Source organism: Jaculus jaculus, chromosome 6 (assembly GCF_020740685.1).
Source record: "Jaculus jaculus isolate mJacJac1 chromosome 6, mJacJac1.mat.Y.cur, whole genome shotgun sequence".
In the NCBI taxonomy this organism is placed as follows: Eukaryota; Metazoa; Chordata; class Mammalia; order Rodentia; family Dipodidae; genus Jaculus; species Jaculus jaculus.
In genome coordinates this window covers 78,265,126-78,290,733 of record NC_059107.1, presented here as the reverse complement: position 1 = coordinate 78,290,733, position 25,608 = coordinate 78,265,126, and the positions used below count along the sequence as shown (strand labels likewise).

The 25,608-nt window shown below is 43.3% G+C and overlaps 1 protein-coding gene across 1 annotated transcript in view; it reads left to right on the top strand.

Annotated features, from left to right (window-relative positions):
• The first annotated feature begins 4,241 nt into the window (after positions 1 to 4,241).
• The window catches only part of Gfpt1 (glutamine--fructose-6-phosphate transaminase 1), a 114,231-nt gene continuing 92,864 nt past the window's right edge, over positions 4,242 to 25,608 (top strand). Inside the window, exon 1 of the mRNA XM_045151882.1 lies at positions 4,242 to 4,399. Within this exon, the coding sequence (XP_045007817.1) occupies positions 4,393 to 4,399 (7 nt within the window). The 5' untranslated portion in view covers positions 4,242 to 4,392. The remainder of the gene's footprint in view (positions 4,400 to 25,608) is intronic.

Sequence of the window (25,608 nt, the reverse complement as noted above, 5' to 3'; positions counted from 1 at the left end):
GTTTGTTTGTTTTTGAGGTAGGGTCTTATTCTAGCCCAGGCTAACCTGGAATTCACTCTGTAGTTTCAGGATGGCTTTAAACTCAAGGTGATCCTCCTACCTCTATCTCCCATGTGCTGGGAATAAATGTAGGCACCACCACACCTGGCTTCCTTGTTTGCTTTTTAAAAAAAATTATTTATTTATTTTATGAGAGAGAGAGGGCCTCCAGCGACGGCAATCAAACTCCTGACACATGTGATGCCTTGTGTGCTTGCATCACCTTGTGCATCTGGCTTACATGAGACCTGGAGAGTTGAATATGGGTCCTTACCCTTTGCAGGCAAATGCTTTAACTGCTAAGCCATCTCTCCAATCCTTTTTTTAAATGTGTGCGAGAGACAGGGAATGATAATTGGTATGACAGGGCCTCCAGCCACTGCAATTGAACTACAGATGTGTTGCTCCCTTGTGCACATGTGTGACCTTGCGCACTTGCATCACTGTGCATCTGGCTTACGTGGGACCTGGAGAGTCAAGCATGAATCCTTAAGCTTCACAGGCAAGTACCTAAACCACTAAGCCATCTCTCCAGCCCACCTTTTATTTTATTTTTTATTTTTTTTGTAACTGAAGGCCCCTTACTGGTCTTGCTTCCACGAGTGACCAAGATCAAGGGAAAAGGGAGCAGGGGGTGGTGGTGGGTGGGAAGCTAGCTGGTGCATGGAAGAGTCACTTCCACAGCATTCCATTTACACACAGAACTAAACAGACAAGCACAGAATCACCATTGTGCTTAGGAGTGGGGCTGGAGAGATGGCTTAGTGGTTAAGGTGCTTGCCTGCAAAGTCTAAGGACCCAAGTTCAATTTCCCAGTACCCATGTTGATCCAGATGCACAAGTGGTACATGCGTTTGGAGTTCATTTGCAGTGTGCCCATTCTCTCTACCTGCCTCTCATACTCTCTCAAATAAGTAAGTAAATAAATAAATACAATGTTAAAAAAAAAAAAAAAGAATTGGCAGCATAGGACTGGGAAGTTAGAGGGGAAGTAGGGGTGTCATTAAAAAACACAACACCTTCTCAAACTGGGTGCCTGGACTGCTTTAACCCATAAGGAAGCAGTTCAAAACTGGTTTGGGAAGGCCAGAACCATCACTGATACAGGGAGGAGGAAAGTCCAAAGGGCAGGGGGATAGTGTGGCAACTGGGGTGAACGGACTGACTTTCCCTTGCTGGGATTTCCCCAAGCCTTTTGATCTGGCAGTAAGTGGGCAACCTGCAGTCCCCAAAGGCATGTCTGAGGCTGCTAGACGCTGGTGGTGGTGGTGGTTGGGGGGTTGGAGACAGCTCACACAGGCTTGCTGTCCAGGGAGGCGGATGACCACACTGCCACCCACCTAGCTTCTGTGCCAGCACAACAGTCCTTGAGCTCTTCATAGCAGTGTGCTTATAATTCATGCCTGGTCTCTGCCTTCTTCATGGAGTCCTTGGAGCTGGCAAAGACCATTTTGCTCTTAAGGATACACACTCAGGGGCCTCTGAAGATGAACACCAGAGCCCCCTTCTTGCTTTCCTTGGGCTAAGTGGTTGCATCGTTTTGGGCACAGTGACCCTGTGTGGCAGCATCTTGACAAAGATGGCATAGGGCCATCCACAGGGTGGCCTACATCACTCACCAGGATCTCCTTGCCTCCTCCAGAACTTCTTGTCCTCACTCAGGCAGAAGAGCACCACCTTCTTGCACTTCTTCACTTCCTCTGATGTTGATGGTTTCCACACCTTCATGTCACAGAACATCGTGATGACACCATCAGAGACAGCCACACCCAGGGCCATGTTTTGGGATGTGAAAGGGAGAAGACAAGGAGAGCCACAAAAGAACTGAGCAGCCGCAGCTGCTGCTGGGACTGACTGAACCAGCCCCTGTTTCTTGAATTAAATGCATTGGCATTAACAGTCCACATTTTAACTCTGCTGTCATCTAGAGACCTTGTAAGGGTTTGAAGTAACAAAGGGCTTTAGGTGAGAAATACTTTGATCATTTAAATACACCATTGAAAAATGGAAAGTCCTCTGCTCCTTTAAGTAGTTTTGGATGAATTCTATGACTTTTTTCACTAATTCAAAAACATTTTTCTTTCTTTCGAGGTAGGGTCTTACTCTAGCCCAGGCTGACCTGGAATGCACTATGTAGTCCCAGACTGGCCTCCAACTCACAGCTATCCTCCTACCTCTGTCTCCTGAGTGCTGGGATTAAAGGCTTTCACCACCATGCCTGGCACATTTGTGTGTGTGTGTGTGGGTTAGGGTCTCACTCTAGCCCAGGCTGACCTGGAGCTCACTCTGTACCCCCAAGCTGGCCTTAACTCATATTGATACTCTCCCCTTTTTAATCAAAGAAATGAGCCACCACACACAGCTCGAAAACATTATTTATTTAAATTTAAAAAAAAATTTTATTAACATTTTCCATGATTATAAAAAAATATCCCATGGTAATTCCCTCCTATTTAAATTAAAAAAATTTGAGTGAGGGAGAGAGGGGCTGGGGAAGAGGATTGGTGCACCAGGGCCTCCAGCCACTGCAAACGAACTCCAGATGCATGTGCCACCTTATGCATCTGGCTTACGTGGGTCCTGGAATCAAGGTCCTTTGGCTTTTCATGCACGCCTTAACCACTAAGCCATCTCTCCAGCCCTCAAAGACATTTTTGATTCATTACTTTTTGCTTGGGATCTATACTAGGTATTGGCTATACAAAGACTCACTCTCCAGTTTTAGGAAATTTACAGCTTAGTAGGGAGAGATTACAAACAAAACCCATTGTATAGAGCATATCTTTCTTAAAGGAGGAAGCTCAAAGGATAAGAGGCCTAAGTGTGTGTTTTTCTGGGGAAACATTTAAACAGACAAGGCTGGGAAGCTATGCTGGGACAAATTACAATGTGCAGACGAGTGAGGATGCTGTCCATTCAGCTTTGTTGGAACACACAGGGATGGAAGGCGGGGTAGGAAGGGAACTAAGAACAGATACTTCCACAGTGGGAAGAACCTCGAGGCTCTGAAAGTACATTTACTCTAGAGCCATTAGTAGAGATTTGAGAACCACAAACATTTGACAAAGGTAGTATTTAAATCTTTCTGAAGCAAAAGCCCAGACAATAATGTCTCAGGAATACAGTTCTCTAACCATGCTGTGGTATTTTGATTCAGGTATCCCCCACAAACTTAGGTGTTCTGCATGCCAAATGTTGATGGCAATTGGAAATTAAAGCTTCCTGGAGGCGGTGTATTGGGGGTGGGGCGGGTTTATGGGTTTTATGGCCAGTTTCCCCATGCCAGTGTTTGGCACACTCTCCTGTTGCTATTGTCCGCCTTATGTTGGCTAGGGGGTGATGTCCACCCTCTGCTCATGCCATCGTTTTTTCCTGATATCATGGAGCTTCCCCCTTGAGCCTGTAAGCCAAAGTAAACCTCTTTTTTTTTTCTTTCCCCACAAGCTGCTCTTGGTTGGGTGATTTCTATCAGCAATGCGAACCTGACTGCAACACATGCCTATCTTGGCAGGAATGGTGCATTGATTCATAGCACTAGTGGTTCAGAGTCAAACAAACTGAAGGCTATGTCCAGCCCTCTCAGGTGGGCATTCAGCGGAGGGCCACCCACAAGTGTTCTACGCACAGGCACAGTGTTGGGATCACCGAGCCTGTCATTCATTGCCACTGTCCACAACAAACGGGGTTCAGGAGACAATAAATGGGGTGCAGAGGCTTTTAGAAACTAGACAACGTGCGTACAGCTTAAGTTGGAAAGCGAAATGGTCAGCCACAGAAAGACCGGCTGAACGCAAGAAGCGCTTGGTCGTCAAAGATTCTGGCACGTCTGTCCGTCCGCTGCCACCTCACCCGAGCTCCGGGCAGATTTTCCTCAGCTTAATCGTCCCTTTTGCACCGTAATTTGTCCCTGGGCCCTGCCTTTCGGATGCTGACCGTGATCCCGTGCTAAGTGCTCTGCAAACATTCCCCTCCCTTCTTCTCCTCCAGCGCCTGCAGCGGCGACGTCCTAGCGAGGGCGTCTCCAGGAACCAGAGGCGGATGCCGCCGGACTCGCTGCCACGTCTTGGCTTTCCAGCAGTCCGGCGCCTGCGCGGGCCAGGGGCGGGGCCTGCGCGTGATCGGCGCGGACGTGGCCCAATGAAGTTGGCTCACGGCGGCGCGCGCCGCGCTGGGGGGGGCGGGGCGGGGCGGGGGCGGTTGCGGGCCAAGCCGGGAGCAGTGGTCGCATCCCGAGGGCGTCGCGTCGTTGCCTCCGCCGAACAGCCGCAGTCCTCCCGTGGGCATCCCCGAAACTTGTGTGCGCCGACTCCCTGCAGCAGCTCAATTCTCGGCTCCGGGCCGCCCTTCAGCATCATGTGCGGTAAGGGCCGCGGACGGATGGGGGCGTGGGGCGGCGGGGCCGGGCTTGCGGCGCAGGAGGCCGGAGGTGGAGACGTGAAGTCCGGAGACGGGCGGGGGCGTCCTGCGGCGGCGGGCCGGGCGGGACGGGGGTCCAGGAGAGTGGGGTGACTCTGGGGACGGTGCCTGAAAGGCGGGGCCCGCAAGAGGAATAAGGGAATCAGGAAGACGGAGGGCATGGGGGAACTCTAGGAGGACGCAGAAAAGTCGGGGGCCGAAGGAGGTTCGTGGGGCCACATGGGTGTCGGCGACAGCAGGGGTTCAGGAAGCCACAGGGGGATGGGGACGCACTGGGGGTGTCTTTGCACAGATAGGAGACTGCACTGAAAAAAGAAGAGGCCTGAAGGAATGAGGTATGGAGGCGAGCCTTTGAAGGGTCACCAAATGAGGCAACATGTGAGACCACCCTGTGCCACCCAGACAGTGAGAATGGAATTCAAAGAGTAGGGTATGCAAGTACCCCATCACTGACCTGTAGCCTTAGCCCCTCCCCCACTTTTAGAGGTAAGGGAACAAGGTGTCACTCTTACTCCGGACTGGTTTGGAAGTCAGCATAATCATCCTGCCCCAGCCTTTTAAGTTCTGGGATTACAGGCTTGAGCCACCACACCTGGCTGGTGCCATCTCTTAAAGTTATTTTGCGGTCTTTAAAAAAGTTATTTAATCCTGGTCGTTTTCTGTAGGGTGGCCCTACTAGGACTCAAACAAAATCGACAGTGGTATTACACGTATTTTTTCCTGTCACTCCTTGTCTTAAGAGATGATTACTGATTACTAACTTGATAAAGAAGTTTTAGACCTTATCTCCTGGTAGAAGAGCTGGGCCACATAACACTTTGCTTGCATGTGCACCCACTTAACATGTTTTTCCTAGAACAGCTAAAACGTAGTTAGGACCTCTTATTCCATATTTTGAGCTTTATTACCTAAAAAAGCTACTTAAAGAGATTGTGAGAATTATATGTGATATGACTAATACTACTCTGAAATTGGAATTAATTTCACCATTAATGGTCTAGAAAAAGAATTGTATTCTTTCTTTTTTGAAATTGACAAATGACTTTATCTCCAGAAGAAAGAACATCAAAAAGAGACAGCTCCTCACGCTGTAATTCAGGCTGACCTGCAACTCTAGGCAGTTTTCCTGAGTGCTGGAATTATAGGTGTATGCCACTACATCTGGTTTCCAAGAAAGAACACCTTCTGCTTTTTTTTTGGAAGTAAAGCAAGAAATTTATTGAGAAAATAGTGAGAAAGCCTAGAATATCACAGCAAGCATGCCTAGGATTTTTGTGATTAATCTAAGGAATTTAGCAGTGACAATCTGAAAATCTACAAGCTGCTGTCTAGAGCACTTAAAAAAATTATTTTTTTGCTTTATTTTATTTACGTATTTGAGAGAGGGAGAGACAATGGGCGTACCAGAGCCTATAGCCTCTGCAAATGAACTCCAGATGCACCTGCCATCTTGTACATCTGGTTTACATGGGTCCTGGGAACTAAACCTGGGTTTTTTGGTTTTGCTACCAAGTGTCTTTAACTGCTAAGCCATCTCTCCAGCCCCAAGAGCACTTTTTTTCAAATTTTTTTTCAATACTTTTATCTATTTTGAATGTCTTTATTTACTTGCAAGCAGAGAGAGAGAGAAGAGAAGAGAGACAGAATGGAAGAGCACTAGAGCCTCTACCCACTGCAAACAAACTCCAGATGCATGAGCCACTTTGTGCATTTGGCTTCACGTGGGTACTGGGAAATTGAATTCAGGTCATTAGGCTTCTCAGGCAAGCACCTTAACTGTTAAACCATCTCTCCAGCCCTATTTTTAAAAAATATTTTATTGCTGGGCATAGTGGCACATGCCTTTAATCTCAGCACTTGGAAAGCAGAGTTAGGATGATTGCTATGAGTTCAAGGCCACCCTGAGACTATAGAGTGAATTCCAGGTCAGCCTTGGCTAGAGCGAGACCCTACCTCGATAAACCAAAAAACAAAACAAAACAAAGTATTTATTAGAGAAAGGCAGATAGAGAGAGAATGGGTGCACCAAGGTCTCTAGCCATTGCAAATAAACTCCAAATGCATGTGTCACCTTGTGTATCTGGTTTATATGGGTACTGGGGAATCAAACCTGCATTCTTAGGCTTCACAGGCAAGCACCCTAACTGCTAAGCCATATCTCCAGTCCCATCCAGCCCTATTTTTATTTGTTTACTTGAGAGACAGAAGCAGAGAGAGAGAGAGAAAATGGGTCCACTGGGGCTTCCAGCCTCTGCAAATGAATTCCAGACGCATACGCCACCTTGTGTATCTGGCTTATGTGGGTCCTGGAGAATTGAAACCTGGGTCCTTTAGCTTTGCAGGCCAACACCTTAACTGCTAAGCCATCCCTCCAGCCTCACTTTTTTTTTTTTTTTTGAGGTGGGATCTCACTGTAATGCAGACTGACCTCACTATGTAGCCTGGGCTAGCCTTAAACTCAACTGTCCTTTTATTTCAGCCTCCTGACTGCTGGGATTAAAGGCATGTGCCACCAAGCCTAGCTAGAATACCTTTTAAAGGTAGGCCCAAAGCCAGGCATGGTGGTACATGCCTTTAATTCCTAGCACTTGGGTAGCAGAGGTAGGAGAATTGCCATGAGTTTGAAGCTAGCCTGGGACTACATAGTGAATTCCATGTCAGTTTGGGCTAGAATGAAATCCTACCTCAAAAAAACTAAAATAAATAAATAAATAAATAAATAATAATAATAATAGCAATAAAGACAGGTGCAATTAGAAGAATTGGTGGGAGGATCACTGTTAGTTTGAGGCCAGCCTGGAGCTAGAGTGTGGCCCTGCCTTGGTGAGAGGGGCTAAGTGGGAAGAATGGAAGCTCTTTGGGAAACATTCTTTAGTCTTTTGTATGAAGGAACTGAGCAGGATATAGGTTGAACTTAGTGTACATTTTTTTCTGTATTTTATGTCCATTTTAATTTCTGAAAATGAGGAGCAGGTTTAAATTTGGAGAGAATAAAAATAGGAACATCTATAAATACTTACTGAATTGTTAGAGCAGACTTGAGAATGAATTATACTTTTGATATTTAATAGATTGATTTTGTAAAACAGTTTAGTTTGGAATTGTGAGTAGTGAATTTTCAAGTAGATTAATTGTTAGTATGTTTGATTTGGTAATTAATTTTTTTCTTTTTTTTTTTTTGTTCAGTTTTTAAAGACATGGTCTCATGTAGCCCAGGGTGGCCTGGAACTTGCTGTGTAGCAGAGGATGACTTTGAACTCTCCTATCCTCCTGCTTTGCTGCCTACTAAGTGCAGGGATTTACAGGTATGCACCACCCTGCCTCACTGATAAACTGGAATAATGAGCTGTGTACATAGTTTAGTACCTGACATTTTACTTACAGTTTATTTCCTTATCTTGTTCCAGGAAATTAGGTGTCCAAGCACCAAAAATTCAGGCCCAGTTCAGATAAAGCTCAGATAAAGAAGCCTTATAGCCAGGAGACTAAACATTAGTCACAGTAGCCATGAGTGCATTACTGTCATTAAACAGAGTTTAACTACTGAGGAAACAATATAAAGAAGAAATGAGTTAGCACAGTATTTGAGGCATTTCTAACATCCTGCTTTTAAAGAAGACTGGAGTTTGGCGTGATTCCAGGACTAGTGTTTAGAACTGATTTTCTCTAATGTAACACTTGAAAGTTAAGGTGAGAAGTTGTCTTTATTTTCCTCCCACATCTTTTTGTTCTTTTTTTTTTTTTCTTTTTCTTTTTTTTTTTGGTTTTTCAAGGTAGGGTTTTATTCTAGCCCAGGCTGACCTGGAATTTGCTATGTAGTCTCAGGATGGCCTCGAACTCATGGTGATCCTCCTACTCTGCCTCCCAAGTGCTGGGATTAAAGATGTGTGCCACCACACCCGGCTCTTACTCTTTGTTTTTGTTTGAAACAGGATCTCTTGTAGCCTAGTCTATCCTTGATGTCGTGATTCTTCTGCCTCCACCTTCCAAGTGCCAGGAAGTTCACCGAATGTGTTTCCTCTCCTGTCTTAATCATGAAATAAAATTTCTGGGCAGAGGAAATGAGAACATATAGCAGTTTGCCTTCTGATTTCCTGCTACCTAATCAACTTCTCCTAAATTTTTTTTTTTTTTCTGTCTGGGGATATGGCTTAATGGTTAAGGCACTTGGCCTGTGATGCCTACGGACCCAGGTTCAATTCCCCAGGACCCATGTAAGCCAGATGTACAAGGTGGCACATGCATTTGGAATTCATTTGCAGTGGCTAGAGACCCTGGTGTATGCTCATTCTTTTTTTCTCTCTCTCTGGCTTCCTCTTTCTATCTCTCTCAATAATAAATAAGTAAAAAATATTTTAAAATTATTTTGTTAAAACATTGTAAAATGTTGAGGCAAAACCATAGAAACTGAGAGTCTATGCTGTGCTTTTCAAGCAAGTATACTGATAAAATTATTACACTGCTTATGGTCAGGGAAATTTTGAGAAGCAATGAATTAACATGACACATATTAATAAGTATTGTGAATTCCCTAAAGAATAGAATGTTAGCTGGGTGGTGGTGCATGCTTTTAATCAGCACTTGGAGGCAGAGGTAGGAGGATCACCATGAGGTAGAGGCCACCTTGAGATTACATACTGAATTCCAGGTCAGCCTGAGCTAGAGTGACACCCTACTTTTAAGTCCCCCTCCCCCACCCAAATGAATGAATAGACTGTTTATGTTTAAATTATTTTTTATTCTCCATTCTTTGTTCACGTGTATATGTGTGGTGGTGGTGGTATGTGTATGTATTTTTGTATATGTTTGTGTACATATATGTGTGTGCATGCATATGGAGACAAGAGGTGGATGTTGGGTACTTTCCTCCATCATGTTTCACCTTATTTTTTGCACTGTACCTGGAGCTCATTCTATTCAGCTAGACTAACTAGCCAGCAAGCTACAGGGTTCCTCCTAACTTTGCCTCCCAAGAACTGTGATTATGGGCATGCACTCACTGCACATGGCTTTTTTATGTGAGTTCTTTTCTTGTTTGGTTTTTTGAGGTAGGGTCTCCCTATAGCCCAGCTGACCTGGAATTCACTATGTAATCTCAGGGTGGCCCTGAACTCTCAGTGATCCTCCTACCTCTGTCTCCTGAGTGCTGGGATTAAAGGTGTGCACCCTCATACCTGCTTCATATGTGAGTTCTGAGTATCTGAACTCAGGCCCTCATGCTTGAGAAGTGGGCACTATACTCACTGAGCCATCTTCCCAGCCCCTCTCTGCCTGCCTGCCTGCCTCTCTCCCTTCCTCTCTCCCTTCCTCTCTCCCTTCCTCCCTCCCTCCCTCCCTCCCTTCCTCCCTTCCTCCCTTTCTTCCTTCCTTTCTTTCTTTATTTTCCGAGGTAGGGTCTCACTCTGGTCCAGGCTGACCTGGAATTAACTATGCAGTCTCAAGCTGCCCTTGAACTCATGGTGATCATCCCAGCTCTACTTCCTGAGTACTGGGGTTAAAGGCCTGTGCTACCATGCCCAGCTTTTCTTCCTTTTTAAAATTTTGTTTATTTATTAGAGAAAGCAAGATAGAGTCAGAGAATGGGTGGTCCAGGGCCGCTAGCCCCTGCAAATGATCTCCAGACACTTGTACCACCTTGTGCATCTGCCTTATGTGGGTACTGGGGCATCAAACCTGGGTCTTAAGGTGCTGCCTTAACTGCTAAGCCATCTCTCCAGCTCTTTCCTTTTTTGTTTTAAAAAATTAATGTATTGGAGAGGGAGAGAGAAAGAAAATATAAGTACTCCATGGCCTCTTGCCACTGCAGATGAACTACAGATGCATGCAACACTTTGTACAACTGGCTTTACATGAGTAGAGAGCAATTGAATCTGGGTCTGAGGCTTTACAAACAAGCACCTTTAACCACTGAACCATCCTTCCAGCCCTGGTTTTCTTTCTTTCTTGTTTTTTTTTTTTTTTTTTGAGGTAGGATCTCACTGTAGCCCAGGCTGACCTATAATTCACTATGTAGTCTCAGGGTAGCCTTGAACTTAGGGCAGTCCTTTTACCTCTGCCTCCTCAGTGCTGGGATTAAAGCCATGCTCCACCACGTCTGGCTATTTTTTTTTTTTTATTGACAACCTCCATACATATACACAATGTACCCTGGTTGTAATCGCCCCTTCCACCATTTTTTTTTAATTGTCTTTCTTTTTTGAGGCATGGTATTATACTATATCCCAAGTTGGCCTGCAACTCACTGTGTAGTCCAGTCTGGGCTCAAACTCATGGCAGTTCTTTTTCCACCTCCAGAGTACTAGGATTATAAACATGAGCCATCATACCCAGCTCTGTTCTCCCCCCCCCCTCTCTCTCTCTCTGTGTGTGTGTGTGTGTGTGTGTGTGTGTGTGTGTGTGTGTGTGTGTTTTCTGTGTGTGGGGAAAAAACCTAGTGCCTCTGCCATTTTGAGTAAGTACTCTACCATTGAGGTACATCCCCAGTTTCCCCTGTTAAGGGAGATGTAAGTTAATATAGTTATTTGTTTCCTTTTTGTTTTACTTTGTTTTTCCTTTTTATGGGCAGCTTCCATACTTACAGACAACCATAATAATTCCCTTCCATCCCCCACATTCCCCTTCACAAATCTACACTCCATCATATCCTCTCCCTCTCTCCATTAGTCTCTTTTATTTTGATGTCATCATCTTTTCCTCCTGTTATGAGGGTCTTGTGAAGATAGTGCTAGGCACTGTGAGGTCATGAATATCAAGGCCAATTTTTGTCTGGTCGATTGCATTGAAAGCAGTCCTACCCTTCCTTCAGCTCTTACATTCTTTCTGCTACCTCTTCTTCAATAGACCCTGAGCCTTGGAAGGTGTGCTAGAGATGTTTCAATGCTGAACATTCTTCCGTCATGTCTTCTCAGCACTGTGTTGCCCTTTGGGTGATCCCAGTGGTCACCACCATCTGAAAAGAGTAGCTTCTCTAACCAAAAGTGAGAGTAGCATTAATATATGGGTATGAACATTAAGTAAAGCGCTTACAGGGCAGTTTGTTGAGCATAATATATTCATTTAGCCAGATAAGAGCTAGTATTACACTCCTAACGCTCATGACCTCCCCCACTATAGACTTTTGGTTAGGTTTTCAGTACCAGGTATGTTTCCCCTCCTGTGGAGTGGGTCTTCTGTCCAATTAGAGAACAGTTGGTTTTCCCCATAACACATGCCACTGTTGTACGCATTGGCTCATTTGGCTTAGCTGGCCAAACTTGAGGCTTGCAGTGTCCACTGTTTTCATCACTGATGGCTTCTGTCTCCAATAAGGCTGCACACAGTGCAGCGTCTTCTAGCTTTCTGTCAGCTGGTCTACAAGGAAAAGGTTTTCAGCTCAGACCCCATTTGATTTCTTGGTGACCTTGCAGCCCAAGCATGTGGAATCTTCAGCAATAGGGTCTTTTCATCTGTTCTTGGCGGGAAACCAAGAGCCTTGGCAATAGCCTGTAATGTTTGGGGACATAAGGGACCTTCTTGTTCAATAACTCACTGGAAGGTATCTGTAGTGGTTTGATTCAGGTGCCCCCCCATAAACTTGGATGTTCTGATTGCTAGGTTCCCAGCTGATGGAGATTTGGGAATTAACACCTCCTGGAGGGAGTGTATTGTTGGGAGCAGGCTTATGGGTATTATAGCCAGTGTCCCCTTGCCAGTGTTTGGCACACTCTGCTGTTGCTAATGTCCACCCTATGTTGGCCAGGGGTGATGTCTACCCTCTTCTCATGTCATCGTTTTCCCCTGTCATGATGGAGCTTCCCCTTGAGCATGTAAGCGAAAATAAACCTCTTTCCCAGAAGCTGCTCTTGGTTGGGTGGTTTCTACCAGCAATGTGAACTTGACTGCAACAGTAAAGTGGTACCGAGGAGTGGCATTGCTGCTAGACACCTGACTGTGTGGCTTTGGCCTTTTGGAGCTGATTTTCAAGAGGAATGTGGAAGGTTTTCAAACCTTGGCTTAAGAGATGCCTTGCAGTGCTGTAAGTACAGCTTGATGGATTATTGTGGTCCGAGTTGAAAGACCTGAATGCAGTAAGAACTGTGGACTGTGAGGTTTGGCTTATGAGGGTGAGAAAGAGCTTTGTTTGTACTGGGCTAGCAGTTTGTGTGAGAAGCTTGAATTTATGTCCTTGTCTTGAGAAGTTGTGCAGGGTTGCTTTGTGTAGAAATGAACTGGTGTGAGCAGAGGAATATGACACAGAAAAAAGTGAAATATTTGGGTTTAAAGTGCTGCCCAAGGCAGGCGTGGTGGCACACACCTTTAATCCCAGCACTCGGGAGGCAGAGGTAGGAGGATCGCTGAGAGTTTGAGGCCACCCTGAGAATACAAAGTGAATTTCAGGTCAGCCTGAGCTAGAGTGAGACCCTACCTTAGAAAACCAAACCAACCAAACAAACAAACAAAACAAACAAACAAAAAACATTGCTGCCCATTCACCTGCAAATTGTTTGAGAGATTATAGCTTTTGAGATTGAGCCAGCTGACCTGACCTGGGGCAACAGGAAAAATGTAGACTATTTTGAAGGGGCCTGAGTGCTTAAGGAGTGTCCTGTTCTTCAAAGTCTGTTTTATTCCCCCCTAGATTAAGAAATTGACACCCTACCTGATATTGTGGAAACTTGTTGCTGATTAGAATTATCGGACTTGGAGATTTTGTCTCTGGCTAGCGTTGTTGGACTTGAAGCTATAGAGTTTGTTGTTTGCCTTGATTGTTTTAAATCTTGTATTGGGGCTGGAGGGGATGGCTTAGCGGTTAAGCGCTTGCCTGTGAAGCCTAAGGACCTGGTTCGAGGCTCGATTCCCCAGGACCCATGTTAGCTAGATGCACAAGGGGGCGCATGTGTCTGGAGTTCGTTTGCTGTGACTGGAGGCCCTGGCACTCCCATTCTCTGTCTCTCTCTCTGCCTCTTTCTCGCTTTGTTGCTTTCAAATAAATAAACAAAAAAAATTTTAAATCTTGTATTGACTGAATGTTTCTTTGCTATGCCCAATGTCATCTTCTGCAGTGTGAATGTTTATTCTGTGTCATTATGGTTTTTTTTGGCATTTTTTTGGTACTGTGGCTATGTCAAAAGACCTTGGACTATGGGGATGTATGAACATTATTGGGATTAAAAAAAATGAGAACTTTTAAAGTTGGACTGAATGCATTGCAGTTTACATCATGTGTAGTTAGTTTATGGGGGCCAGGGGTAGAATGTGCTGGTTTGATTCAGGTGTCCCCCATGAACTTAAGTGTTCTGAATGCTAAGTTCCCAGCTAATGTAGATTTGGGAATTAACGTCTCCCGAAGGGAGTGTATTGTTGCAGGTGGGCTTATGGGTGTTATAGTCAGTGTCCCCTTGCCAATGTTTGGCACACTCTCCTGTTGCTATTGTCCACCTTATGTTGGCCAGGGGGTGATGTCCACCCTCTGCTCATGCCATCATTTCCCCTGCCATGATGGAGTTTCCCCTCAAGTTTGTAAACCAAAATAAACCTTTTTTTTTCCCACATGCTGTTCTTGGTTGGGTGATTTCTACTAGCATGCAAACTTGACTGCAACAGTATCCTATCCCTGGTACTGAAATTTTTCTAGTAATAGTCTATGGTTTCTGCGTGTGCCATTATCTAAAAAAGTAGGTTATCATGTGGCTTATTCACAGTATCCTGAATTTTGATTACCCCTCTCCCCACACTCATTTTATTCAACCTCTTCTCTTGACCTTGCTTAAGCCATTCCACCAGGAGTAATCTGTCCATCTACTTACATATATATACACTACCTCTTTTTAAATCCACCCCTCCTCCTGCTTCCCTTATAGCCTTTTTCTAGCTTACTGGCCTCTGCTACCAATTTTTACTCCAGCTCTCACACAAGTCTGAACATTTGTAACTAGGTTCTACATATGAGAGAAAACATGATGTTTGGCTTTCTGGGCCTGAGTTACACACTTAGTATAATCCTTTCCAGATCCCCCCCTGCAAATTTCATTTTTCTTTACTGCTGAATAGAACTTCATTGTGTAAATGTGCCATATCTTTATTATCCATTCATCTGTTGAGGGACATTTAGGCTGGTTCCATTTCCTAGCTATTGTGAATAGAGCAGCAATTAATATTGTTGTGCAAGTATCTCTAAGATAGTGAGAGGAGTCCTTAGAATATATGCCTAAGAGTGGTATTTGGTAAATCTCTTTTTAGCTGTTTCAGTCAGGAACCTCTGCACTGATTTCCACAGTGGCTGTACCAGACTACATTCCTACCAACAATGAAGAAAGGTTCCCCTTTTTCTGAATCTTTGCCAACATTTATTGTCATTTGTTTTCTTGATGATAGTCATTCTGACATGATGGTATCTCAAAGTAGTTTTAATTTACATTTCCCTGATGGCTAAGGATGTAGAACAGTTTTTTTAGATATTTATATGCCATATGTAATTTTTCCTTTGAGAACTCTCTATTTAGTTCCCTAGCCCATTTGTTACTTTGGTTGTTTGATTTCTTATTGTTTTGTTTTTTTGAGTTCTTTGTATATTCTGGATATTAATCCTCTGTCAGATGTGTAGCTGACAAGAATTTTCTCCCATTCTGTAGGTTGTCTCTTTGCTCTATTTACAGTGTCCTTTGCTGTAAAATCCTTTGTAATTTCATGAAATCCCAGTGCTTGATTTGTGGTTTTATTTCCTGAACAATTGGGGTTGTATTCAGGAAGTCATTGCTTTTGCCAGTATGTTGAAGGGTTTCCCCTACCTTTTCCTTCAGAGTTTCAGGTCTGATATTAAGGTCCCTGGTCCATTTGCTTTTGATTCTTGTGCATGGAGAGACAAGGATCTATTTTCATCCTTTTATATACAGATATCCAGTTTTCCTAGCACCACTTGTTGAAGAGACTGTCTTTCCTCCAATTAATATTTTTTGCATTCTTGTCAAAAATCAGATGGCTGTAGCTGCCTGCATTAACATCTGGGTCCTCTTTTGTGTTCTATTCTTCTGTGTGTCAGTCTTTGTGCCAGTACCATGCTGTTTTTTTTTTTTTTTCTGTTTTGCATTTTTTTTTTTTTAAATTTTTATTAACATTTTCCATGATTATAAAATATATCCCATGGTAATTCCCTCCCTCCCCACCCCCACACTTTCCCGTTTGAAATTGCATTCTCAATCATATTACCTCCCCATTACAATCATTGTAATTACATATATACAATATCAACCTATTAAGTATCCTCCTCCCTTCCTTTCTCCACCCTTTATGTCTCCTTTTCAACTTACTGGCCTCTGCTACTAAGTATTTTCATTCTCACACAGAAGCCCAGACATCTGCAGCTAGGATCCCCATATGAGGGAGAACATGTGGCGCTTGGCTTTCTGGGCCTGGGTTACCTGACTTAGTATAATACTTTCCAGGTCCATCCATTTTTCTGCAAATTTCATAACTTCATTTTTCTTTACCGCTGAGTAGAACTCCATTGTATAAATGTACCACATCTTCATTATCCACTCATCTGTTGAGGGACATCTAGGCTGGTTCCATTTCCCAGCTATTATAAATTGAGCAGCAATAAACATGGTTGAGCATGTACTTCTAAGGAAATGAGATGAATCCTTTGGATATATGCCTAGGAGTGCTATAGCTGGGTCATATGGTAGATCAATCTCTAGCTGCTTTAGGAACCTCCACACTGTTTTCCACAATGGCTGGACCAGATTGCATTCCCACCAGCAGTGCAGAAGGGTTCCTTTTTTTCCACATCCCCGCCAACATTTATGATCATTTGTTTTCATGATGGTGGCCAATCTGACAGGAGTGAGATGGAATCTCAATGTAGTTTTAATCTGCATTTCCCTGATGACTAGTGACGTAGAACATTTTTTTAGGTGCTTATATGCCATTCGTATTTCTTCCTTTGAGAACTCTCTATTTAGCTCCTTAGCCCATTTTTTGATTGGCCTGTTTGATTCCTTATTAGTTAACTTTTTGAGTTCTTTGTATATCCTAGATATTAATCCTTTATCAGATATATAGCTGGCGAAGATTTTTTCCCATTCTGTAGGTTGCCTCTTTGCTTTTTTCACTGTGTCCTTTGCGGTGCAAAATCTTTGTAATTTCATTAGGTCCCAGTGGTTAATCTGTGGTTTTATCGCCTGAGCAATTGGGGTTGTATTTAGAAAGTCTTTGCCAAGACCAATATGTTGGAGGGTTTCCCCTACTTTTTCCTCTAGCAGTTTCAAAGTTTCCGGTCTGATGTTAAGGTCTTTAATCCATTTGGACTTAATTCTTGTGCATGGCGAGAGAGAAGAATCTATTTTCATCCTTCTGCAGATATTTATCCAGTTTTCAAAACACCATTTGCTGAAGAGGCTGTCTCTTCTCCAATGAGTATTTTTGGCATTTTTATCGAATATCAGGTGGCTATAGCTACTTGGGCTTACATCTGGGTCCTCTATTCTGTTCCACTGATCTACATGTCTGTTTTTGTGCCAGTACCATGCTGTTTTTGTTACTATGGCTCTGTAGTATAGGTTAAAATCAGGTATGGTGATACCACCAGCCTCTTTTTTGTTGCTCAGTATTATTTTAGATATTCGAGGTTTTTTATGATTCCAAATGAATTTTTGGATTGTTTTTTCTATTTCCATGATGAAAGCCTTTGGAATTTTGATAGGGATTGCATTAAATGTGTAGATTGCTTTAGGTAAGATTGCCATTTTCACGATATTGATTCTTCCAAGCCAGGAACAAGGGATGTTTCTCCACTTTCTAGTGTCTTCTGCAATTTCTCGCTTGAGTGTCTTAAAGTTCTCATTGTATAGATTCTTTACTTCCTTAGTTAGGTTTATTCCAAGGTATTTTATTTTTTTTGATGCAATTGTGAATGGGAGTGATTCTCTGATTTCATCCTCTGTGTGTTTGTTGTTAGCATATATGAAGGCTACTGATTTCTGTGTATTTATTTTGTATCCTGCTACATTGCTGTAGGTTTTGATTAGCTCTAACAGCTTGCTAGTAGAGTCTTTAGGGTCCTTTATGTACAGAATCATGTCATCTGCAAATAGTGATAACTTGATTTCTTCCTTTCCAATTTGTATCCCTTTTATGTGTGTCTCTTGCCTTATTGCTATGGCTAAGACTTCCAAAACTATATTAAATAGAAGTGGAGACAGTGGACACCCTTGTCTTGTTCCTGATTTTAGTGGAAAAGCTTCCAGTTTTTCCCCATTTAGTAATATGTTGGCTGTAGGCTTGTCATAAATAGCCTTTATTATATTGAGATATGTTCCTTCTATTCCCAGTCTCTGTAGGACTTTTATCATGAAGGGATGTTGGATTTTGTCAAATGCTTTCTCTGCATCTAATGAGATGATCATGTGATTTTTGTCCTTCAACCCGTTTATGTAATGTATTACATTTATAGATTTGCATATGTTGAACCATCCCTGCATCTCTGGGATAAAGCCTACTTGGTCAGGGTGAATGATCTTTTTGATATACTCTTGTATTCTGTTTGCCAATATTTTGTTGAGAAATTTTGCATCTATGTTCATGAGGGAGATTGGTCTGTAATTTTCTTTTTTTGTTCTATCTTTGCCTGGTTTTGGTATCAGGGTGATGCTGGCCTCATAGAAGGAGTTTGGTAGAATTCCTTCTTTTTCTATTTCCTGGAAAAGCTTAAGAAGCAATGGTGTTAGCTCTTCCTTAAAAGTCTGGTAAAATTCAGCAGTGAATCCATCCGGGCCTGGGCTTTTTTTAGTTGGGAGATTATTGATAACTGTTCGGATCTCCATGTTTGTTATAGGTCTATTTAAGTGATTAATCTCATTTCGATTTAATTTAGGTAGGTCATATAGATCAAGGAAATCATCCATTTCTTTCAGATTTTCATACTTTGTGGAGTATATGCTTTTATAGTATGTCCCTATGATTTTTTAAATTTCTCTGGAATCTGTTGTGATGTTACCTTGTCCATCTCTGATTTTATTAATTTGTGTCTCTTCTCTCTTTCTTTTGGTCAGATTTGCTAAGGGTTTATCAATCTTGTTTATCCTTTCAAAGAACCAAGTCCTTGTTCCCTTGATTCTTTGGATTGTTTTATTTGTTTCTATTTCATTAATTTCTGCCCTAATCTTTATTATTTCTTCCCGTCTACTGATTTTTTGTTTGCCTTGTTCTTCTTTTTCCAAGGCTTTAAGGCGAAGCATTAGGTCGTTTACTTGCAACCTTTCTAATTTCTTAATATAGGCACTTAAGGCTATAAATTTACCTCTCAGAACTGCCTTCATTGTGTCCCAGAGATTTTGGTATGTTGTGTTCTCATTATCATTTGACTCTATAAATTTTTTGATTTCCTTTTTGATTTCTTCATTGACCCACTCATCATTTAGTAGTGTATTGTTTAGTTTCCATGATTTTGTGTATGCTCTATAGCCTTTCTTGCTACTGATTTGTAGTTTAATTCCATTGTGGTCAGATAGAATGCAAGGAATTATTTCAATTTTCCTGAATTTGTTAAGATTTGCTTTGTGTCCTAATATATGGTCTATTTTAGAGAATGTTCCATGTGCTGCTGAAAAGAATGTATATTCTGCAGCCTTTGGATGAAATGTCCTGTATATATCTGTTAGGTCCATTCCTTCTATGACCTCATTTAGTCCAGATGCCTCTCTGTTTATTCTTTCCCTGGATGACCTGTCAATTGATGAGAGTGGGGTGTTAAAGTCACCCACCACCACCGTGTTTGGTGTTATCTGTGACCTTAGTTCTAATAGTGTTTGTTTGACGAATTTGGGAGCCCCCATGTTAGGTGCATATATGTTTAGGATTGTGATGTCCTCCTGTTGGAGTGTGCCCTTAATCAATATAAGTGACCTTCCTTATCTTTCTTGACTAACGTCGGACTAAAGTCTACCCTGTCTGATATTAGGATAGCAACCCCTGCTTGTTTTCTAGGCCCATTTGCTTGAAACACCGTCTTCCAACCTTTCACCCTAAGATAATGTCTATCCTTTGTAGAAAGGTGAGTTTCTTGGAGACAACAAATTGTAGGATCCTGCTTTTTAACCCAGTCTGCAAATCTATGTCTTTTCGTTGGGGCATTGAGACCGTTGATATTAAGAGATATTATTGAAAGGTGTGTATTTATGTTTGCATTTTTTTTTTTGTGTGTGTGTGTTTCTGGTTCTACCTGTGCTCTCTTCTGTTAACTGGTATTTGAGTATAGCTTGTTTTTTCTAGGTTCCTTATATGTGTGCTTTTCCTTTTGTTCAGCATGGAGGATTCTATCAAGTATTTTCTGTAGAACTGGTTTTGTCTTCAAATACTCCTTTAACCTGCTTTTGTCATGGAATGTCTTTATTTCTCCATCTGTTTGAATGGATAACTTTGCAGGATAAAGTAACCTTGGTTTACAGTTGTTATCTTTCAGAACTTGGAATATATCACTCCAAGCCCTTCTGGCTTTAAAAGTTTGTGTTGAATAATGTGCTGTAATCCTGATGGGCTTGCTTTTGTAGGTAACTTGATTTTTCTCTCTAACTGCTTTCAATATTTTTTCTTTGGTGTGTGTGTTTGGAAGTTTGATTATAATATGGCAAGGAGAGGTTCTTTCTGGGTTTTGTCTGGCTGGGGTTCTAAAGGCTTCCTGTATCTGTATTGGCACCTCTTTCCCAATTTGGGGGAAATTTTCCTCTATGATTTTGTTGAAGATGCTTGCTATGCCTCTGGAGTGGAGTTCTTCTCCTTCTACTATGCCCTGAATTCTTATATTGGATCTTTTCATAGTGTCCCGAATATCTTGAAATTCCCACTCATACTTTTCTATAAGTCTGTCTTTCTCTTTGTTGGACTGCATTAGGTCTGCCACCTGGTCTTCTAGCTTAGATATTCTGTCCTCTCCCTCATCCATCCTACTGGTGAGATTTTCTACAGAGTTTTTAATTTCATTAACTGTGTTCTTCATTGCTAGTAATTCTGACTGGTTTTTCTTTATTATTTCTATTTCCCTATTTATGTCTTGTATTGCCTTCTTTATTTCATTAAATTGGTGTCCTGCCTCTTCTTTGATTCCGTTGATTTCCTCTTTGATTTCCTCTTTGATTTCTTCCTTGATTGTTTTCATAGGTTCTTTGACCTCTTTGAACATATTTATAATTATTCTTTTGAACTCTTTCTCAGGCATTTCCTCTAACTCTTTCTCACTGGAGGACATTTCTGATGCATTAATACTTTTAGGTGGATTTATATCGTCTTGCTTTTTAGTGTTTCTTGTGTTATAATGTATATATTTTTGCATCTTGGATTAAGTTAATGCTTGGATTTTCTAGCTAGCTGTGTATTCTTAGCTGTATCAATTGATTTGATGTAATATATTTTCAGGGTAGGACCTTAAGGTATTAGGTGTGGCTCTTAAGACTCTCAGAGTATCTACAAAGATGTTCTTAGGGGTTGAGTTTCCCTGCTATAGGAGTATTCAAGCAGGCTGAGTGGAATAAAATACAGGTAGATTCTAAAATTTAACTAAACGCTGTACACATTCAATCAAAAACAGCCCCGAGTATGTATGCAAGAGTAGTTATTATAATGACCAGATCCTCTGTCAACAAAGAGGTTTAGATTTCTGGTCTGTTGAGGGATCCAAGTCAGCTTGTGACCAAGTGAGACCCTTCCCTGCTGCAATCCCAGTTACCTTGGGTGATTTTGGTCTCAGTCAAGTTGCTGCCTGGGTCGTCGGGCTGCTGTTCTGATTTCTGGAGCTGGGCACTTGCTTTTCCTATGGGGCAAACTGAGCTGCTGCTGCTGCCTCTGCTGCTGCTGTAGCTGCCACTGCTGGAGCCACCACTGCTGCTGAAGCTGCTGCTGCTGTGTCCACTGCCACTGCTCCCCCTGAAGCTGCTGCTTCGGGATCTGCCGCTGCTGCCGCTCCTGGGTCTGCTGATGCTGGGGCCGCTGGTACCGGTGCTGGAGCCGCTGATGTTGCTGCCGAACTCTGCTCCTGGTTGGGTCCCGTTGTCAGCCCACATTGGTGTGGCCGGGTCCCGGGCCGCTGCTCTGTTCGCTGGAGCTGGGTTCAGGCGGTGGGGGAGGGGAGGGAGCCGCGGCTGCTCTGGTTGTCTCGCTGCTCCACGTGTTCTTCTACCTCGCGGTCTGCTCCTCCGCTGCTCGCTGCCGCTCTCCCCTCACGTTTCCCGAGTTGCGGAGAGCACGGTGTGAGGGGAAAATCCCGCACCTGGCTTTTCCTGCGGCTCGAGCCAAGTCTGGCGGCTTTCTGCTGCGCCGCGGCCACGGCTGTTGGCCGAGCTGCCGGAGCCGCTTTTCCCGCCTGTGCAGGCTCTGGATGCTCTATAACTCTTCTACTTCTCCGCTGCCGCTTTAATTTCCTATACACCTCACTTTTTAGTAAAAGTGTGTATTTTGCTGAGTTTTTTTTTTGGTCTTTTTCCCCCCTAGGCTGCTTTGGCGTGGTACCTACGCCGCCATCTTAACCAGAAGTCCCGCTAACAACTTCTTTTTTTTTTTTTTTTTTTTTTTTTTTTTTGGTTTTTCGAGGTAGGGTCTCACTCTGGTCCAGGCTGACCTGGAAGTAACTCTGTAGTCTCAGGGTGGCCTTGAACTCACGGTGATCCTCCTACCTCTGCCTCCCGAGTGCTGGGATTAAAGGCGTGCGCCACCACGCCCGGCTCCGCTAACAACTTCTTAATCCATGGGGGAATCAAGCAGAATTTGAAGAACAGGACACTTCTTCAGCATACAGGCCCCTTCAAAAGAGTCTGTATTTTTCCTGTTGTCCTAATAGAAATCAGTTGGCCCAGTTTCAAAAGTTGTAATCTCTCATACCATTGCAGCTGAACAGGCAGCAGTTTCAGCCCAAAGATTTCTTTCTGTGCCATATCCCTATGCTCACACCAGTTCGTTTCTACTCAATGCAACCCTGCACAAGTTCTCAGGACACAGGCAGCACAGGCCTCTCACACAAACTACTTCTAACCCAGTCCACCCTCTAGTCCTTACTGTATTCCGGTCTTTCAACTCTGACCAGGATGATCTATCCAGCTGTACTTAAAACACTGCAAGGCATTTCTTGGGCCAAGATTTCAAATTCATCCACATTCCTCCCACATATTAGTTCTAAAAGGCCAAAAGCCACATAGTCAGGTTTCTAGCAGCAATGATCCCACTTCTTTATACCAATCTTAGTGTTGCAGTCAGGTTTTCATTGCTGGCAGAAAACATCTGACCAAGAGCAGCTTGTGTGTGTGTGTGGGGGGGAGGAGGTTTATTTTGGCTTGCAGACTCAAGGGGAAACTCCATGAAAACAGAGGAAAATGATGGCATGAGCAAAGGGTGGATATCACCTCCTGGCCAACATCAGATGGACAATAGAAACAGGAGAGTTTGCCCAACACTGGCAAGGGGAGACTGGCTGTAATGCCCATAAGCCCATACCCAACAATACACTGCCTCCAGAAGGCTTTAATTCCCAAACTGCCATCAGCTGTAGACCTAGCACTCAGAACAATACCTGAATCAAACCACCATGGGCCTCTTCCCTTATTCTGGATTCTAGTCCTTTGTTGTGTGTGTGCAAGTATATTCCCTTTGGTATCGTATAGAGATTCATTCCCTTTTTGGTACTGAGGTTCCTTAACATGGTCAATTTTGTCAGTTTTTGCCTTTGTGGTTAATACTTTTGTGTGACATGTGATGGTTAACCTTGGTTGACATCTTGAGTGGACTGAGCCATGTCTAGGAAACTGGGTAAGCACACCGTGGTGTGTCTGTGCTATGCTTCCAGAAGTTGTTAGTGAGCGGGGAAGATCCTTGAACATGGGCAGTGCAATCCAACAGACTCAGCCAGGCTGAAATAGTGAAGGAGCGCTTGGCATCTCATCCACTTCTCTTCTTCAGCAGCCATGTTTCTTGCTGCAATACCCTGTGAACATCACACTCTAGGTTCTTCAGTCTTTGAACAAGGACTTACAACATTGGCTGTCTAGGGAGTCAGCAGGCCTCAGATGACATTTCGTTACCCCTTTCTTCTGGGGTTTCCAGCTTCCTCGAGTGAGGAGTTTCTGGCCTGCATGTCTTGGCCTGCAGACATCCATTATGGTACAATCTAGCCTCTGACCATGTAGGCTAATCAAACAAATTCCCTCATAATGATATACTTTACTGACTCTTTTTTTGAAGAAACACGGCTAAGATACATTTCTTCACAGGTCTCCTAACAGTATCTTCTATGCCTTTACCACTGTCTCTGCCTTTGGACTTTATTTTGTAAGACTCCCCAAACGAGGACCCCACGCTCTGCCCGGATATGGCGACACCCCAAATCACTTACGAGAAGCGGTCTTGATGCAAACTGCAAGAGGATTTTATTCCAAGCGCGCTGGGGCCCACAGTCGTACACCGCACAGGGGTAGAGGACTGCAGAGCCCCGAATGCAGGAACGGGACAGTTTTTATAGGGTTTCTAACAAAGCCTGTGCATTAGACCAATCATTTTTTTAATATCAGGAGCCCACAGGGTGCGAGGCAGTCAGTTTGTGCCACTCCATAGTTTCTAAGCCAGTTAGTTTATTTTGTTCAAGCCCCTTGTGGACCAATCAGTCTCTTATGACCTTGGTGGTCAGCATTTGCGCAGGTCCTTGGGTGGGAGTAGCAGAGTGTGGTATCAGCCTCCTATGACCTTGGTGGTCTGAGGCAGGCTGCTACAGCTTATGGTGCGGGCTACTAAGGCTTACAGTGTGGGCTATTAAGGCTTATAGTGTAAGGCTTATGGTGCAGGCTATTTACAGAAACCAAATAAGTATGTGGAGTCTTCACCAATAGGGTCTTACCGTCTATTCCTGGTGGGAAACCAAGGGCCTCAGCAATGGCCTGTAATGTTTGGAGGGCATCAGGGACCTCCCTGGCCAACAACTCACTGGAAAGTATCCCATCCCTGGTACTGAAAATTTTCTTTTTTGTTTTTCCACAATTTTTATTAACATTTTCCATGATTATAAAAAATATCCCTCCCCCCCACACTTTCCCCTTTGAAATTCCATTCTCCATCATATTACCTCCCCATCTCAATCATTGTGAAAATTTTCTAATAACAATCTATGGCTCCTGGGTGTTCCATTTTCCAAAAAAGTTGGTTTCCATATGATTTATTTATATTCTCTTAGATTTTGATTAGCCCTCTCCCCACCTTTCCTTACACAGTCTCTTTCCCTGACCTCACTTAGGCCTTTTCACCCCCATTAATCTGTTCCTCTACTTACATACATATAATACCATCCTATTAAGTTCTCCTTCCCTCCCTTTCTAGTCCCTTAGTATCTCCTTTCTAGCTTACTGGCCTCTGCTACTGTTTTATTCCATCTCACATAGAAGTCCAATCATTTGTAGCTAGGATCCACATATGAGGAGAACATGTGACATTTGGCTTTCTGGGTCTCGGTTTTACCTCATTAGGTATGATCCATTCCAGATATATCCATTTTCCTGCAGATTTCATAATCTCATTTTTCTTTACTGCTGAGTATAACTCCATTGTATAAATGTGCCACATCTTCATTATTCACTCATCAGTTGAGGGCCATCTAGGCTGGTTCCATTTCCTAGGTATTGTGAATAGAGCAGCAATAAAAATGGTTGGGGGCTGGAGAGATGGCTTAGCAGTTAAGCACTTGCCTATGAAGCCTAAGGACCCCGGTTCAAGGCTCGGTTCCCCAGGTCCCTCGTTAGCCAGATGCACAAGGGGGCACACACGTCTGGAGTTCGTTTGCAGTGGCTGGAAGCCCTGGTGCGCCCATTCTATCTCTCTCCCTCTATCTGTCTTTCTCCCTGTGTCTGTCGCTCTCAAATAAATAAATAAAAAATGAACAAAAAAAAAATGGTTGGGAAAGTATTCTGAGGTAGTAAGACGAATCCTTAGGATATATGCCTAGGAATGGTATACATGGGTCATATGGTAAATTTATTTTTAGCTCTCTCAAGAACCTCCACACTGATTTCCACAATACTGGACCAGATTGTATTCCCACCATCAGTGTAGAAGTGTTCCCCTTTTACCACATCCTTGCCAGCATTTATGGTCATTTGTTTCCATGATGGTAGCCAATCTGACAGGAGTGAGATGGAATATCAAAGTAGTTTT